The sequence below is a fragment of the Sinocyclocheilus grahami genome, unplaced genomic scaffold (genome assembly GCF_001515645.1).
Source record: "Sinocyclocheilus grahami isolate Dianchi unplaced genomic scaffold, SAMN03320097.WGS_v1.1 scaffold543.1, whole genome shotgun sequence".
NCBI lineage: Eukaryota > Metazoa > Chordata > Actinopteri > Cypriniformes > Cyprinidae > Sinocyclocheilus > Sinocyclocheilus grahami.
Genome location: NW_015505722.1, coordinates 1,505,044 through 1,519,733, shown reverse-complemented (window position 1 = coordinate 1,519,733; position 14,690 = coordinate 1,505,044). Strand labels below are relative to the sequence as shown.

Below are 14,690 nucleotides of genomic sequence, written 5' to 3'. Positions count from 1 at the left end.
GGGGGGGGACAAAACAAAAAAGGCCAAGAACATCTTGGTTTCCATGGGGGTGAGTAGATTATCAGGATTTTTTTTTATTCTGGAAGTGAGCTAATCCTTTAGCAAAGTTACTATGAAGTTATTTAACCACTGATAAAGTGAGAATTCACAGGTCACCTTTGAAGCAAGTGCATTTATCTATGACTGACCCATTCTCTGTGTAATGCCCTGAATTAACCGAGCCACCAGCTGCTGCCCGGTGCTGATGAGAACTTTCTCCTGTGCCAGTCTCTGCAGATTTTCACTGATGGAGGTATCCAGCTGCTCTTGCCCTTCCTTTAGGGCCCCTTGCTGGAGCTGTAGGGCGCTGTGACCCTCAAGCAGCTTGTCCAGTGACGAGGCGGTCATCTCCCTCAGCTCTATCTGACCTTCCTGCAGATCAACAAACACAAAGAGTCATAAAACAGTGAGGTCAACATGAAAGTGCGTTTACAACCCATATTACCCGTAATGTGAGATTTCAGAATGAGACAGAAGCACCCAAGCGACCTTTCTTTGGAATAAACATGACATGATTGTGCACAGTAAGACCAGGAGCAAAAGAAACATGAAATTAAGATCTTTATAACACACCTTTAGGTCTTTCATAGCATCTAGTTGACTAGTTGCGGTGGAGATCAGGGCGTTGACGGTTAGCTCCGCTCGCTTGCGGAAGTGCTGCTGGCGCGTGGCATAACACACAGAGCGCGCTCGGTTACTGACAATGTGATATGCATTCCACGTATCCGAGTCCATGTCCGCTGTGCACTCTTTAATAGACTGCAGGGAAAGATAATATCGGTTTAATCAGACTCAATGAATTCCACATGTAAAGCGCTACACAACTAGAACTGCTTGTGTTGACTGACAATGACAAGTATTTCACTTACAAACAGATCAGCAGATTTAGGACCTATAAAACAGCAAAGTTGTGCCTATTGACCATACCATTTCTTCAGTGCAAGAGTAAGTCCTGCGACCCTCCACCTCTGATTGGCAGTTGAACAAAGCCACGCCCAGTTTGGCCAGCTGCTCCTCTGACAGGCCGCTGCAAGTAGCTTTGAGCTGAGCAAAATTAGAGATTGACCGATATTTAATCATTTTACAATAATTGGATATCGGTTTTGTAATATCAGATTCACCGATAAACGCCGCCATGTGCGAGGCTGCCATTATGGCACAACTTTACTGGGTTTACTGATTAGCGATCGCAGTTTGAGTATAGTTGTGTAACTGCATAGATAAACCGCGCTGTCAGCAGGCATTTCATAATCTAGAACAAAAACTTTAATAATTCTGATATAACATTCCAGTTGAGAAATGCAATAAAATACAATGTTTTGTTGATTTCAATATTCCAGAGAATATTCAGTGAATTAACATTATCCAGTGAATTATTCTGACTCTGTAGCTATTAAACCGCTTATAAACCTACTAAAACTGTAGTTTAAAATTAAGTTGATATGACCCCTTTCATTTGCTCCATCTGAAAACATTAGACTGTCTACATTTATTTTGCTTATTGTTAATAGTGTTGATGCTGATGCTTTAAATAAAATGTGTTATTGTAATATGAAGATTAAATTTAACATGAAAGACTGCTAATTTAACTATTTATTTTTTTATTTTTTTAAGATGACTGAAAGAAGGAAAAACCAAATTGAAGTATGTTCTTACTTCACTCAGTCATTTATTTACTTTATAACAGTAAATAAATATCGGTTCTGCATATCGTTTATTGGGCACAAACACGCAAATAATTGGTATCATTATAAAATATCAATATCGGTCGATCACTACTATAAATGCAGAATAACACCTTAAAAGCACCTTCATTTTCTCTGTGTGCCGGCATATTTCTATTTTTGAAAATAGGCTCATTTTCCAACTCCCCTAGAGTTAATTATCATTGAATCTGATTAGACCATCTCGCTCAAATGACCAGAGTTTCTATATTTTTCTTATTTAAAACTTGCCTCTTCTGTGGTTACATCGTGTACTAAGGTGCTGCGTAATATCATTGCACCTGCTGCACCCATGGTACGGCAACAAAGTTCCTTGATTATTACGCTGGAATGAGAGTATAGTTCCTAGCCATATCGGCCTAGAAAATTGCAACTTTGCATTTTCCGTTGGTCTTGGTACACTATGTAACTACAGAAGAGTTAAGTTTTAAATAGGAAAAATATATAAACTCTTTGGTCATTTTTGAGCGAGATGCTAACAGTCTAATCAGATTCAATGATCGATGCTAAGCTACAGCTAAAAGTGCTATCGCCAGACCCGGAGATCGGCTGAATGGATTTGAAAACGTTAACTCAACTGTTTAACTCTAGGGGAGTTGGAAAATGAGCCCATTTTCAAAAATAGTGGAGTGTTCCTTTATATATATATAAAAAAAAAAAAAAACTCACCATCCTCAATATAGTGCACTACATGCTATTCACCACACAAAAATTTGTAAACCGAGCTTTAGCATCTTTTTAAGAAAAGTACAGGGTGGGACAATTTAGATGCTATATTTGATTGGACATAAAATCTGAGAAGCTCAAGTGCAGAATGTCATCAAAAGTTTCAATTCATATTGGTTGTAGAGAAATACTGTACATTTTTAATGCATATATCTAAAAGGCAATTTTAGATGATATATTTTTTGGAGCAAACCAGTTGTTTGTTTGTGTATATATATATATATATAAACTTAAAGGGCTAGTTCACCCCCCCAAAAAATTAAAGTGATTATTACGTTTTGAATATGGATATTTTTCTAACAAAAACGCATCGATTCGCTACAGAAGGCCTTTGTTCACCCCTAATGTGTTCATATTGAAAGTCACGAAACAAATTGTGATTCCATGGGGACTTTATTAGATTCTTAAAGGTGACAGTAGCCTAATAAATGAATGCGTCCTTGGTTTTACCCAATTTGCATACTTGATACTGCTGTTAGATACAGTCAGTGCTGGGTAGTAACTGATTACATGTAATCTGGATCATGTAATCAGATAAGTACTTGTAATTACACTATTACATTTTTAAATGTTCATATTAGTTACTTTTTTATAAATTACATGATTCCATATTATTCACACATGGCAGTACATTATTCATAATTTGATTCTCCCTAATTATGTTTTTCCTCTTTTACATTTCCAAAAGTCTGTTTTCATATGTATGAATTATTTTTTTTTTTTTTACAACTCACAGAACCCACTGTGGTTCTTACATTAAGCCCAGTTTGGGAAAACCTGGTTTAATGTAACGTTTCAATGCATTTTATGATGTTGATAAAAAAAAAGAAAAAAAAAAAGAAATGGAATTTCTATTTTCTTTCCCTTTGCTTTTTTAATATCAATATACTGTGATGGTAAGTTTGAAATAAGTTTGATAAAATTTAAAAAAAAAAGTAACCTAAACGTGAAATTCACCTTTTGGTGACAAACTGCTTTGAAGCAGTATGTATTGTATATAGCGCTATTTAAAGAAAATTGGCTTGACATGGCTGTTCTATTGCCTGTAATTAACCGATTGTTGATTGTGAAATCATTAAAAGTAACATGCCATATACATTGTGCAGTGCTTACCCGGAAATGGCAGCTATCCAGTGGACTGAGCTCCATCTGCTTTGCTTCTGCCAAAAACTTCTCATCAACAACACTCATTTCAAAGGCCGGAGTCTCTCCGTGGAGCAGAATCGGGGCAATGGTTTCCTCTGGAGGAGGAGGAGGAGGAGCAGGAGCGGGAGCGGGTGCAGACGTCTTCAGCCAGTCAAAGAAAGCATCCACCTCACCACACTGCATGCTGAACACCCACAGCATCACAAACCAAAGCCCCATCCTCAGCAACCACCCTGCACACAGAAGACCAGCACATGTGTAAAACACCACACACGCACACACAAAAACATTTCCCTTTCGTTCGGTTGCTCAAAAACATTTGCTAGCTGGCCACGTAAAACATTAAATATGTGCAGCATACTGATCATTTAAAAACATCCTGTATTTTCAATTTTTAAAACAAACTAACAAATACACTGCCATTCAAAAGTTTGGGATCAGTAAGATTTGTAATGATTTTTTTTTAAAGACGTCTCTTCTGTTCATCAAGGCTGCATTTATTTGACCAAAAATACAGAAAGACAGTAATATTGTGAAATATTACCATTTAAAAATAGTGGTTTTCTACTTTAATATATTTTTTAAAATGTAATTTATTGCAGTGATGCAGTGCTGAATTTTCAGCATCATTACTCTAGTCTTCAGTGTCACATGATCTTCAGAAATCCTTATAATATGCCGACTTATCAGTGCTGGAAACTCTTGTGCTGCTTCATATTTATTTGGAACCTGCGACTCTTTTTTTCAGGATTATTTGATAAATAAAAAGAACAGCATTTATTCAAAATAGAAATATTTTGTAACAGTATACACTACCTTTCAAAAGCTCGGGGTCAGTATTTTTATTTTGAAAGAAATGAATGCTTTTATTCAGCAAGGACATGTTAACTTGATAGAAAGTGATGATAAAGACTTGTATTGTTAGAAGAGATTTCCATGTTAAATAAATGCAGTTCTTGTGAACTTTATTCATCAAATAATCCTGAAAGATTTCGCAGGTTCCAAATAAATATGAAGCAGCACAAGTTTCCAGCACTGATGATAAATCAGCATATTATTATGATTTCTGAAAGATCATGCGACACTGAAGACTGGAGTAATGATGCTGACAATTCATCTTTGATCACATTTTACAATATATTCACATAGAAAACCACTATTTTTAAATGGTAATAATATTTCACATTATTACTGTCTTTTTGATCAAATAAATGCAGCCTTGATGAATAGAAGAGGCTTAATTAAAACACATTAAAAATGTTACCGATCCCAAACTTTTGAACAGCAGTGTATATAAATGCATTAAAAAAAAGATAGAAAAAAGAAAACAGACAAACAAATACACTAAAGGGAAGAAGTTGCAGAAAGGCTACAACAGAAGCAGAACAATACCAATGTGTTGCCAAAACAAACACAAGTCACTTACAGAGATGCATTACTCTACTAATGGGTCTATCAGAAACTGCTCCACCTGCTATTAGCATTGATGGTAACGTGAGGTCTGGCTGAAACATGCCCGGGCTTAGATCCTCCTCTCCCAGCTGACTGAACCACAGAGGGACACCCAAACTAAACATCTCACCGTGCATCTCTGGCTTGAGCAAACTGAGCTGGACTTCTACAGCGTGCATTTTATTCGGAAATGCATGTTATACAATTAATATAAGACAGACATTCAAATTTACAATTCAATTCCGATTGCATTGAACGCCCGTATCAACACATGCTCTGCACTTACCTCAATACGCACTACAGAGTCTGCTATAGAAAAGTTTCAGAGGAGAGTAATCCCAACACACGTCTATCCAACACTCATCTAAACGCTCCAGTAACTTGGATTCAACTGTTTAAATGGACTCACGGCAGCCAATCAGCGGCAGCGGGGTGCTACACAAACATCGCGATATTTGCTGGTTAACTCAGGCGCGAGATTTGACGAGACTTGTGTGTTTTGTGAAACCGGGAAGTGGGCGATTGCTGAAGATAAATAAAATACTAATAAAGGCTATTTGCTGTCGTGTTTATTAGCGTTCATTATGTAACGAATCCGTTGTAACTCTACGGCGACCCCAAGCGAGAAGAAGGGACGTTATTGTTGGAGCGCACGGATGTTGTTTACACTCGGTGTTGATGGTTATGGAGGGTAACGTTAAACCGGCGACGCTCCTGCACGCGGCTCCTCCGTACGGACACATACTCACTCACGAGAGGTGGAGGCGCTCGACGCTCGCGCAGACTCTCAAAGGTCGGGAACACTCAGAGCTGTGTGCTTTTGGACTGACTTCTAACACTTCACAGAGCAAACAGGAAATAAACACGCTTGCACACTCACACTAGTCATTTAACCTGATATCATTAACATCTGTAGAATTGAAACGTGACCGATACGTTTGTTTCGCTTTATAGCAATATTTATAATTAATATTGTACGTGTCCTAGGTGCACGCCTTCAAAGCAGCTTTACAGTACAAACCTGGGTCACTAAATTCAGTTACAGTAATCGAGCAGTGCTGTTTTAGTATCACTGAGAGACTACTCACGGTTTTGTTCATGTGTATGCTTTCATGTTAAAGTTTTAGTCGCTGTGTTGTGCATTTTTTAGCATTGTTATCAGCTTTTGTTGTTTTTAAATTTGTCTATATATTATATTTATTTTATTTCAGTTTTAGTTCTTTTAAAACATCAATTTATCCTATCCTTGTATATATATATACATACAATTATAATTTTTTTTCTTCTTAGACACCATTATATATACATGGTTCATCAGCAGTTTCTGCTTCTCCTATACAGTGATCAATTAATGCAGCATTTCCATCAAACTATGTATTTCTTTCTTTATTAAGATCTGTGTTTGCTTATACACTCTAAAAAATGCTGGGTTAAATACAACCCAGTGCTGGGTAAAATAGGGACAAACCCAGCAATTGGGTTGTTTTGAACCAGTGGTTGGGTTACTACCCAGAAGGGTGAGTTAAACATTTAAACCAACCGCTGGGTCAAAACAGCCCAATTGCTGGGTTTGTCCCTATTTTACCCAGCACTGGGTTGTACTTAGCCCAGCATTTTTTAGAGTGTAGTCTTATGTGTTGCAATTTTGTAAATATTAGTATAATCAATGGTCTGGTCTAGTTCTTCTTTAATATGAGATGCAGCCTGAATGCACTTAATAATGTTGCTAAAACAACTTCTGTCTTGTCAGGGAGTGTGAAGACGATCTTTGAGGAGGAGCTGGGTGTCGTGGACTTCTATCTCAGTAATAAAACCTGTGTCCTTTATGTGTCAGAAAGCGACTTGGTGGCAGGGAACAGCTACAGGAGGAATATTGTCCGGTTTAGAAATGTAAATCACTGATTAGCTCTGATCAGACTGTGATATTTTGGAATCATTATATTATGATGATTTATGGTAAAATAAAACCGAACTGGCCTTATTCTTGTAGGCTAACAGCGGTCTGCAGGCTATTGTGATTGTGGAAAAGACTCCCCTGAGCGAGCAGTACTTCAGCGGATTGCAGAAGTTTGTGGTTTTGGAGCTTGGTTTGACTCTGCTGCCTGTGTCCACCGCTCCTGAAGCAGCTCAGCTCATAGCACAGCTGGTGAGTGAATGCCACATCTTTTTATTTGTATATAATAGCATACTCGTACACACACAATGATGCATTTTGATTATGAGAGTGTGTTTTTGTGCTGGAACCATGGCTGCTTTAGGCCAGTCTAATACTGCGTTCAAGTCCTCCTGGGACGTTCGTACTTACGAGTTGACAAGTCGTAATTACGACGTCAGGTGCGTTCAAGTCAGTTTAGTCGTTACAAGATGGCTGTGTGCCTTCTGTTAATAAATTACAAGAAAATACAACAGGGTCTGTTAACTCTGCTTATAGAAAATGAAGAGCAAAGAATTCGCATCAGGTGTGTTTTGCGTTTTTAATATTTTTAAAACATGCAACATGGCAAATCAAAAGATTTTTCACCTATAGGTGCAAAAATTATAGCGCTTTTTTTACTTGGATTTCATTAACTATCTGTGTAACAAGAACATGACCAATTTAAGTTTATAGGACAACTAAACTATCAATTTAAACAAATTTACCGTCAACTATACGTTGCATCCATCGATTCCGCCATGTTTCTCACTGACACGCCCCCAACTCGGAAACTCGGGACTTAAAGAAAATGTCGAGTTTCCCACTCATAATAATGACTTTGTGGTGGCGTTCATGTGCGTTCAACTCGTAAATACGATCTATCCGACATGACTTGAACGCACCCATTTTTTAGCATTGTTATCAGCTTTTGTTGTTTTTAAATTTGTCTATATATTATATTTATTTTATTTCAGTTTTAGTTCTTTTAAAACATCAATTTATCCTATCCTTGTATATATATATACATACAATTATAATTTTTTTTCTTCTTAGACACCATTATATATACATGGTTCATCAGCAGTTTCTGCTTCTCCTATACAGTGATCAATTAATGCAGCATTTCCATCAAACTATGTATTTCTTTCTTTATTAAGATCTGTGTTTGCTTATACACTCTAAAAAATGCTGGGTTAAATACAACCCAGTGCTGGGTAAAATAGGGACAAACCCAGCAATTGGGCTGTTTTGACCCAGCGGTTGGTTTAAATGTTTAACTCACCCTTCTGGGTAGTAACCCAACCACTGGTTCAAAACAACCCAATTGCTGGGTTTGTCCCTATTTTACCCAGCACTGGGTTGTACTTAGCCCAGCATTTTTTAGAGTGTAGTCTTATGTGTTGCAATTTTGTAAATATTAGTATAATCAATGGTCTGGTCTAGTTCTTCTTTAATATGAGATGCAGCCTGAATGCACTTAATAATGTTGCTAAAACAACTTCTGTCTTGTCAGGGAGTGTGAAGACGATCTTTGAGGAGGAGCTGGGTGTCGTGGACTTCTATCTCAGTAATAAAACCTGTGTCCTTTATGTGTCAGAAAGCGACTTGGTGGCAGGGAACAGCTACAGGAGGAATATTGTCCGGTTTAGAAATGTAAATCACTGATTAGCTCTGATCAGACTGTGATATTTTGGAATCATTATATTATGATGATTTATGGTAAAATAAAACCGAACTGGCCTTATTCTTGTAGGCTAACAGCGGTCTGCAGGCTATTGTGATTGTGGAAAAGACTCCCCTGAGCGAGCAGTACTTCAGCGGATTGCAGAAGTTTGTGGTTTTGGAGCTTGGTTTGACTCTGCTGCCTGTGTCCACCGCTCCTGAAGCAGCTCAGCTCATAGCACAGCTGGTGAGTGAATGCCACATCTTTTTATTTGTATATAATAGCATACTCGTACACACACAATGATGCATTTTGATTATGAGAGTGTGTTTTTGTGCTGGAACCATGGCTGCTTTAGGCCAGTCTAATACTGCGTTCAAGTCCTCCTGGGACGTTCGTACTTACGAGTTGACAAGTCGTAATTACGACGTCAGGTGCGTTCCAGTCAGTTTAGTCGGTACAAGATGGCGGTGTACCTTCTGTTAATAAATTACAAGAAAATACAACAGGGTCTGTTAACTCTGCTTATAGAAAATGAAGAGCAAAGAATTCGCATCAGGTGTGTTTTGCGTTTTTTAATATTTTTAAAACATGCAACATGGCAAATCAAAAGATTTTTCACCTATAGGTGCAAAAATTATAGCGCTTTTTTTACTTGGATTTCATTAACTATCTGTGTAACAAGAACATGACCAATTTAAGTTTATAGGACAACTAAACTATCAATTTAAACAAATTTACCATCAACTATACGTTGCATCCATCGATTCCGCCATGTTTCTCACTGACACGCCCCCAACTCGGAAACTCGGGACTTAAAGAAAATGTCGAGTTTCCCACTCATAATAATGACTTTGTGGTGGCGTTCATGTGCGTTCAACTCGTAAATACGATCTATCCGACATGACTTGAACACACCATTAAACCACCAGTAGGTGGCAGTTTATCCCTCTCTTAATGAGTGATTCATTGAAACGGTTTGTTCAAAACGGTTGATTCATTTAGAAATGAATCAAATTACTTTTTTAATTAATCGGATCATTGAATCATTGACTCAAATGATTTGTTTAAAAGTACAAATGCATTCAAGTACAAAACATTTTAGTTTTGCTCTGGCTTTTTTGGAGCTATTTTCGTTGACGAAACAGACAATATTGTAACTCACTCAGTATTAACTTATCATTTGTTGTATAGAATCGATATCACATCCACAATCACGCTCATGTACTGATATTCTGGAAAGCTGCACTCAAGCAGGATGGATCCATGCTTTTAATGCTGTTTATGCCAAATTTTGACCCAACCGTCCAAACGTGGCAGCAGAAATCTAGGCAACCTACTGTATTTACAATCTTCTACTGTCCAGTTTTGGTGAGCCTGTGCAAATCGTAGCCTCAGTTTCTTGTTTTTAGCTGACAGAAGTGGCACCTGCTGTGGTCTTCTGCTTCAAGGTTTGACATGTTGTGTGTTCAGAGATGTAACGAGTGATTATTTGCGTTATACTGTTGCCTTTCTATCAGCTTGAACCGGTCTGGCCATTCTCCTCTGACCTCTGACATCAACAAGGCATTTTTGCGCACAGAAATGCTGCCTACTGGATACTTTCTCTTTTTCTGACCTTTCTCTGTATACCCTAAAAATGGTTGTGCGTGAAAATCACAGCAAACCAGCAGTTTCTGATATACTCAGACCACCAATAACCATGCCACATTCGAAGTCACTTAAATCACTTTTCCTCTCCGTTCTGATGCTCGGTTTGAACCTATGGGGCATTTGCAGAAACAAGAGATGATATTAATAATGAATGTGTTTGTTGTACAATTGGGCCTGAGACCACATTGATCATTTGAGATTTTCATTTAAACTTTGCAATGAAGTTATTATTATTATTATTATTATTATTATTATTTGATTTAAAAATAAAATGGATAAGCATAAGGACAAAATAAATAAATACGTAAGATTCTGCCACATTTGTATGTCTCACTAATCAAATAACCACATTAGTGGCACTGACCATGTGAACAGTCAAGGTCAGATTTATTTTCTTCCAAAATGTCAAAAAATACCAAATTTAACAGCATTTTCACTTGTGATGTCAGACTTTTAAACTGAGCCATCATTTTTAAACAGAGCCAAATCTATAAATTCAGAAAGTAAACCTGTTAATTGGTTACGTTTTCTTACTTTACACAGTGAAAAACCTGAAATAAATCGAATGAGGCATTTTTTGTGTTTTAGAGTAAAATGTTATGTGTTTGTATGTTTTTATGTAACGGCACCGTGCACATGCACACAACTATCCAAATATATTCATATTTTTATAGTTGGTATGTATTGCGGAGAAAGACAGTTGTTTATATTTATTTTTGTCAGCTGTGATTTAAGGTGTTTGTCAGTACATTATAAAGCTAAAACAAACAATTTCAGTAATTTGCTGTACCGTACTTTTTGCTGTAGCCTACTATCTGACAGGTTTTTTTGTTATTACTTGGAGTGCATAATCTGGTCTCTGTCGGCCTCTGTCAGAACTCATACAGTACATGTCTCTGTCTGTAGCTGCTGTGATCTATTGGGTTTCTGCTCGACTTCCTCTTTTAAGTGTCGCACACTGCTGGCAGAGCTTCAGCCTTCCTGCTGGACTACAAAGCAGCTCACTCTCAACGGCTTTCCTCGGGGAGATCAGCTGAAAACGGGCCTCCTTTATCTGCATGCAGAGAAAAGCTACAGCCACAAATCCACGACTTGACTTCTTAAATTCCACACTGGGGACCCTTTCAGGACGAACGAGGAGACCTCTGCGCTGCAAACACATGTCTGTGTGCATGCGGGATCACCCTGTACCCGTCCTTTCAGCTGCTCTTCTATAGATCCTTTTATTGGCTGAAACTGCCTCAGTAAACATGCCATACACTGTTTAACTAGGTTAACTTGAATATCTATTGCTGCCCTTTTGAGGAAAAAAAGTGTGTGTGTGTGTATATAATTTAATTTTTTTAAGTGCAGAGGTCATATTGTATCAATTGATGGTTTTGTGAAACGCCAGGCCAATGCGCACCGCGTGTGTGGATCAGTCGTGCCGCGCGCTCGTTAGCATTCTATCCGGAGAGCGCGCGGTGCGGCGCCTGCGCGGCCTTTACACCGTGTTTCAGTCCTCTGAAGCGAGCTGAAGAGAGGAAGCCCAGCTCTCTGAAATGGTTGGAGTAGAGAGGGACAGGACCGAGGCTCAGAGGAGCATCATGAAAGACAGCGAGCTTAAACGAGACTCCGGCATCCCTGAGCGCGTGACGCTCAAGAAGGAGATTGGACTTCTGAGCGCCTGCGCGATCATCATTGGTAACGAAAGTTTATAACTCGTTTTCGTTTTGATTGTGGGCCATTCTTCCAACATGCAAAACCTATCAAGACTTATAAAGACAAATGCATCACCGATATTCGCCATTTTGTTAGTCCACATTTATATTTGGTGATTTTATGCACACTAAAACACACATTATGGTCTTTATGCGTTTTAATCCATGTTAAATATTTCTTACCGTAGATTAGCTTGTGATTGCTTTATTATAGACTATTAATTGCTTATTATTATTAGTTTTAAATGTGTTTATATATATACACACACACACAGTATAGCTCTTTAGTATATTTAGTTAATAACATAGTAACTGTGATCGTTTTGTTTTCCTGTATTACGTTATATATTTTATTTCTTTATTCCCCAGTTACATATTTACTCATTGTCTGTCTTAAAATCGATTCTCGGCTAACAAAGTACAATACAGTACAAACAATTAAGTGTAAAAAAAAACAACAACTTAAGTTTGCAGATATTTTTAATTTTGTATGTTTACTTATGTCTAAATCCGGTTTTTGGGGAAAGTTATTAATCCATGTTAAATATTTCTTACCGTTGATTAGCTTGTGATTGCTTTATTATAGACTATTAATTGCTTATTATTATTAGTTTTAAATGTGTTTATATATATACACACACACAGTATAGCTCTTTAGTATATTTAGTTAATAACATAGTAACTGTGATCGTTTTGTTTTCCTGTATTACGTTATATATTTTATTTCTTTATTCCCCAGTTACATATTTACTCATTGTCTGTCTTAAAATCGATTCTCGGCTAACAAAGTACAATACAGTACAAACAATTAAGTGTAAAAAAAACAACAACTTAAGTTTGCAGATATTTTTAATTTTGTATGTTTACTTATGTCTAAATCCGGTTTTTGGGGAAAGTTACTTTTAAAAGTAATGAATTACAATATTGCGTTACTTCCTAAAAAGTAACTAATCACGTTACTTTTTCTCATCTGCCTTAGCCTCATTTTTCTCTCTTCGGAAACAAACATACAACAACAACAAAAGAAACACAAATGTTATGTTTATCTAAAGTCATTTTTGCTTATTAGTATGAAAAAAAACAACAACTTAAGTTTGCAGATATTTTTAATTTTGTATGTTTACTTATGTCTAAATCCGGTTTTTGGGGAAAGTTACTTTTAAAAGTAATGAATTACAATATTGCGTTCAACAACTTAAGTTTGCAGATATTTTTAATTTTGTATGTTTACTTATGTCTAAATCCGGTTTTTGGGGAAAGTTACTTTTAAAAGTAATGAATTACAATATTGCGTAACTTCCTAAAAAGTAACTAATCACGTTACTTTTTCTCATCTGCCTTAGCCTCATTTTTCTCTCTTCGGAAACAAACATACAACAACAACAAAAGAAACACAAATGTTATGTTTATCTAAAGTCATTTTTGCTTATTAGTATGGTTGGTCATTGAAGGTCAACAGCAAAGATACTGGTGAATAAAATGGAATTAAATACATAAAGGATATTTGTGGTTAAGGCTAGATGGCATACAGCAAAAACTACTGGGCATGCGCGCATCAATATATACAGTTAACGTAATTTTTCTCACAGTGTACACTCTAAGAAATGCTGGGTTAAATACAACCCAGTGCTGGGTAACATAGGGACAAACCCAGCAATTGGGTTGTTTTGACCCAGCATTTTTTAGAGTGTACAACAATAATGACTATTTTTGCATTATTGTAAGGGGTAGGTGTAGGTATAGATGTTAATAAAACAAAATCTAATAGGTAGAAAATACAATTTGTTGTTAGCTTCCGTTTTTTGCTGTATCCCTTCTAGCCACAAATTATATTTGTGTTATTTAACATGTTTGCTTCATGTCCTGAGTTTGCATTTGACTGTTTTTATTCATTTTGAGAAATGCTGACTCTGTTTGTGCAAGTGAAATGAGTAAATGCATGTTCACATTTAGTCTACAGCTACAGTTACATCATGTTCACACAGCGCACACAACACCTCTGAACTCACTCCTGATTTCTCTCAACATGGGGACAGGAGAGCTGCCAGTCAATACATGGGAAAACAAAGTAACTGGTGCTACTTATTTGAAAAAGTAAATCAGATATTTTCTTGTAAATTAAAAAAATAATGCGCTACTTTACTAGTTACTTGAAAAAGTAATCTGATTACGTAACTCGCGTTACTTGTAATGCGTTACCCCCAACACTGTGTAAATTCAACATCCACCATGTGGGCCCTCTCAGATGTGTTTGTCCTCTTAAAAGGAGCCGAATGAAAGCTAAAGATTGTTCCCTGCGCGCCTGATGGCAGCCGGCTCTGTGATGGGGAGCAGTAGATTATTTATGCCTGCTGTTACGTAATCTCGTTGTACGACACTTGGGTGCTTGAGAGAAGAGCTGCCAGGATGTGGGTCAGTGAGGGGGGTGATCATTGTCTGCCTATGAAACTCTCAAAGGTACTACAGCAGGGGTGACGTTGACTGGGCAAGTAGTTTTGCTTGCTGCTGTATATTTATGTTTGGTATTGGGTTAGTACTTGTAGTGTAGTAACTAGTAATGTAGTACTCTAGTACTCTAAATATCCGTTTTGTTACATCATCTCAGGAATCACTGGGTGGCAAGTGAATGAAAAATTATATATATATATATATATATATATATATATATATAT

At 37.1% G+C, this 14,690-nt stretch overlaps 3 protein-coding genes across 3 annotated transcripts in view; 2 read left to right on the top strand and 1 right to left on the bottom strand.

The window, feature by feature from the left end:
* Positions 1-5,450, bottom strand: part of bmb (brambleberry) — a 20,598-nt gene extending 15,148 nt beyond the window's left edge. The window contains exons 1-5 of the mRNA XM_016238581.1: positions 5,374-5,450; positions 3,601-3,868; positions 967-1,093; positions 613-798; positions 189-411 (exon numbers count right to left, since the gene is read on the bottom strand). Coding sequence (XP_016094067.1) covers positions 189-411; positions 613-798; positions 967-1,093; positions 3,601-3,854 — 790 coding nt within the window. The 5' untranslated portion in view covers positions 3,855-3,868; positions 5,374-5,450. The remainder of the gene's footprint in view (positions 1-188; positions 412-612; positions 799-966; positions 1,094-3,600; positions 3,869-5,373) is intronic.
* An 84-nt stretch (positions 5,451-5,534) lies between these two features.
* On the top strand, positions 5,535-10,122 carry LOC107555687 (uncharacterized). Its single transcript, XM_016238555.1, has 6 exons — positions 5,535-5,880; positions 6,838-6,977; positions 7,078-7,237; positions 8,516-8,655; positions 8,756-8,911; positions 10,078-10,122. Exons 1-6 carry the CDS (start codon positions 5,766-5,768, stop codon positions 10,120-10,122), a joined length of 756 nt encoding a protein of 251 aa, XP_016094041.1. The 5' UTR covers positions 5,535-5,765.
* A 1,054-nt stretch (positions 10,123-11,176) lies between these two features.
* slc7a10b (solute carrier family 7 member 10b) overlaps positions 11,177-14,690 on the top strand; it is a 19,017-nt gene continuing 15,503 nt past the window's right edge. Inside the window, exon 1 of the mRNA XM_016238584.1 lies at positions 11,177-12,001. Within this exon, the coding sequence (XP_016094070.1) occupies positions 11,860-12,001 (142 nt within the window). The 5' untranslated portion in view covers positions 11,177-11,859. The remainder of the gene's footprint in view (positions 12,002-14,690) is intronic.

Coding starts and splice junctions, on each gene's coding strand:
- LOC107555687 (XM_016238555.1), top strand. CDS start 5,766: ATGGTTATGGAGGGTAACGTTAAACCGGCGACGCTCCTGCACGCGGCT. Junction 6,978..7,077: donor ATATTGTCCGGTTTAGAAAT/GTAAATCACTGA, acceptor TTATTCTTGTAG/GCTAACAGCGGTCTGCAGGC. Junction 7,238..8,515: donor GCTCATAGCACAGCTGGTGA/GTGAATGCCACA, acceptor CTGTCTTGTCAG/GGAGTGTGAAGACGATCTTT.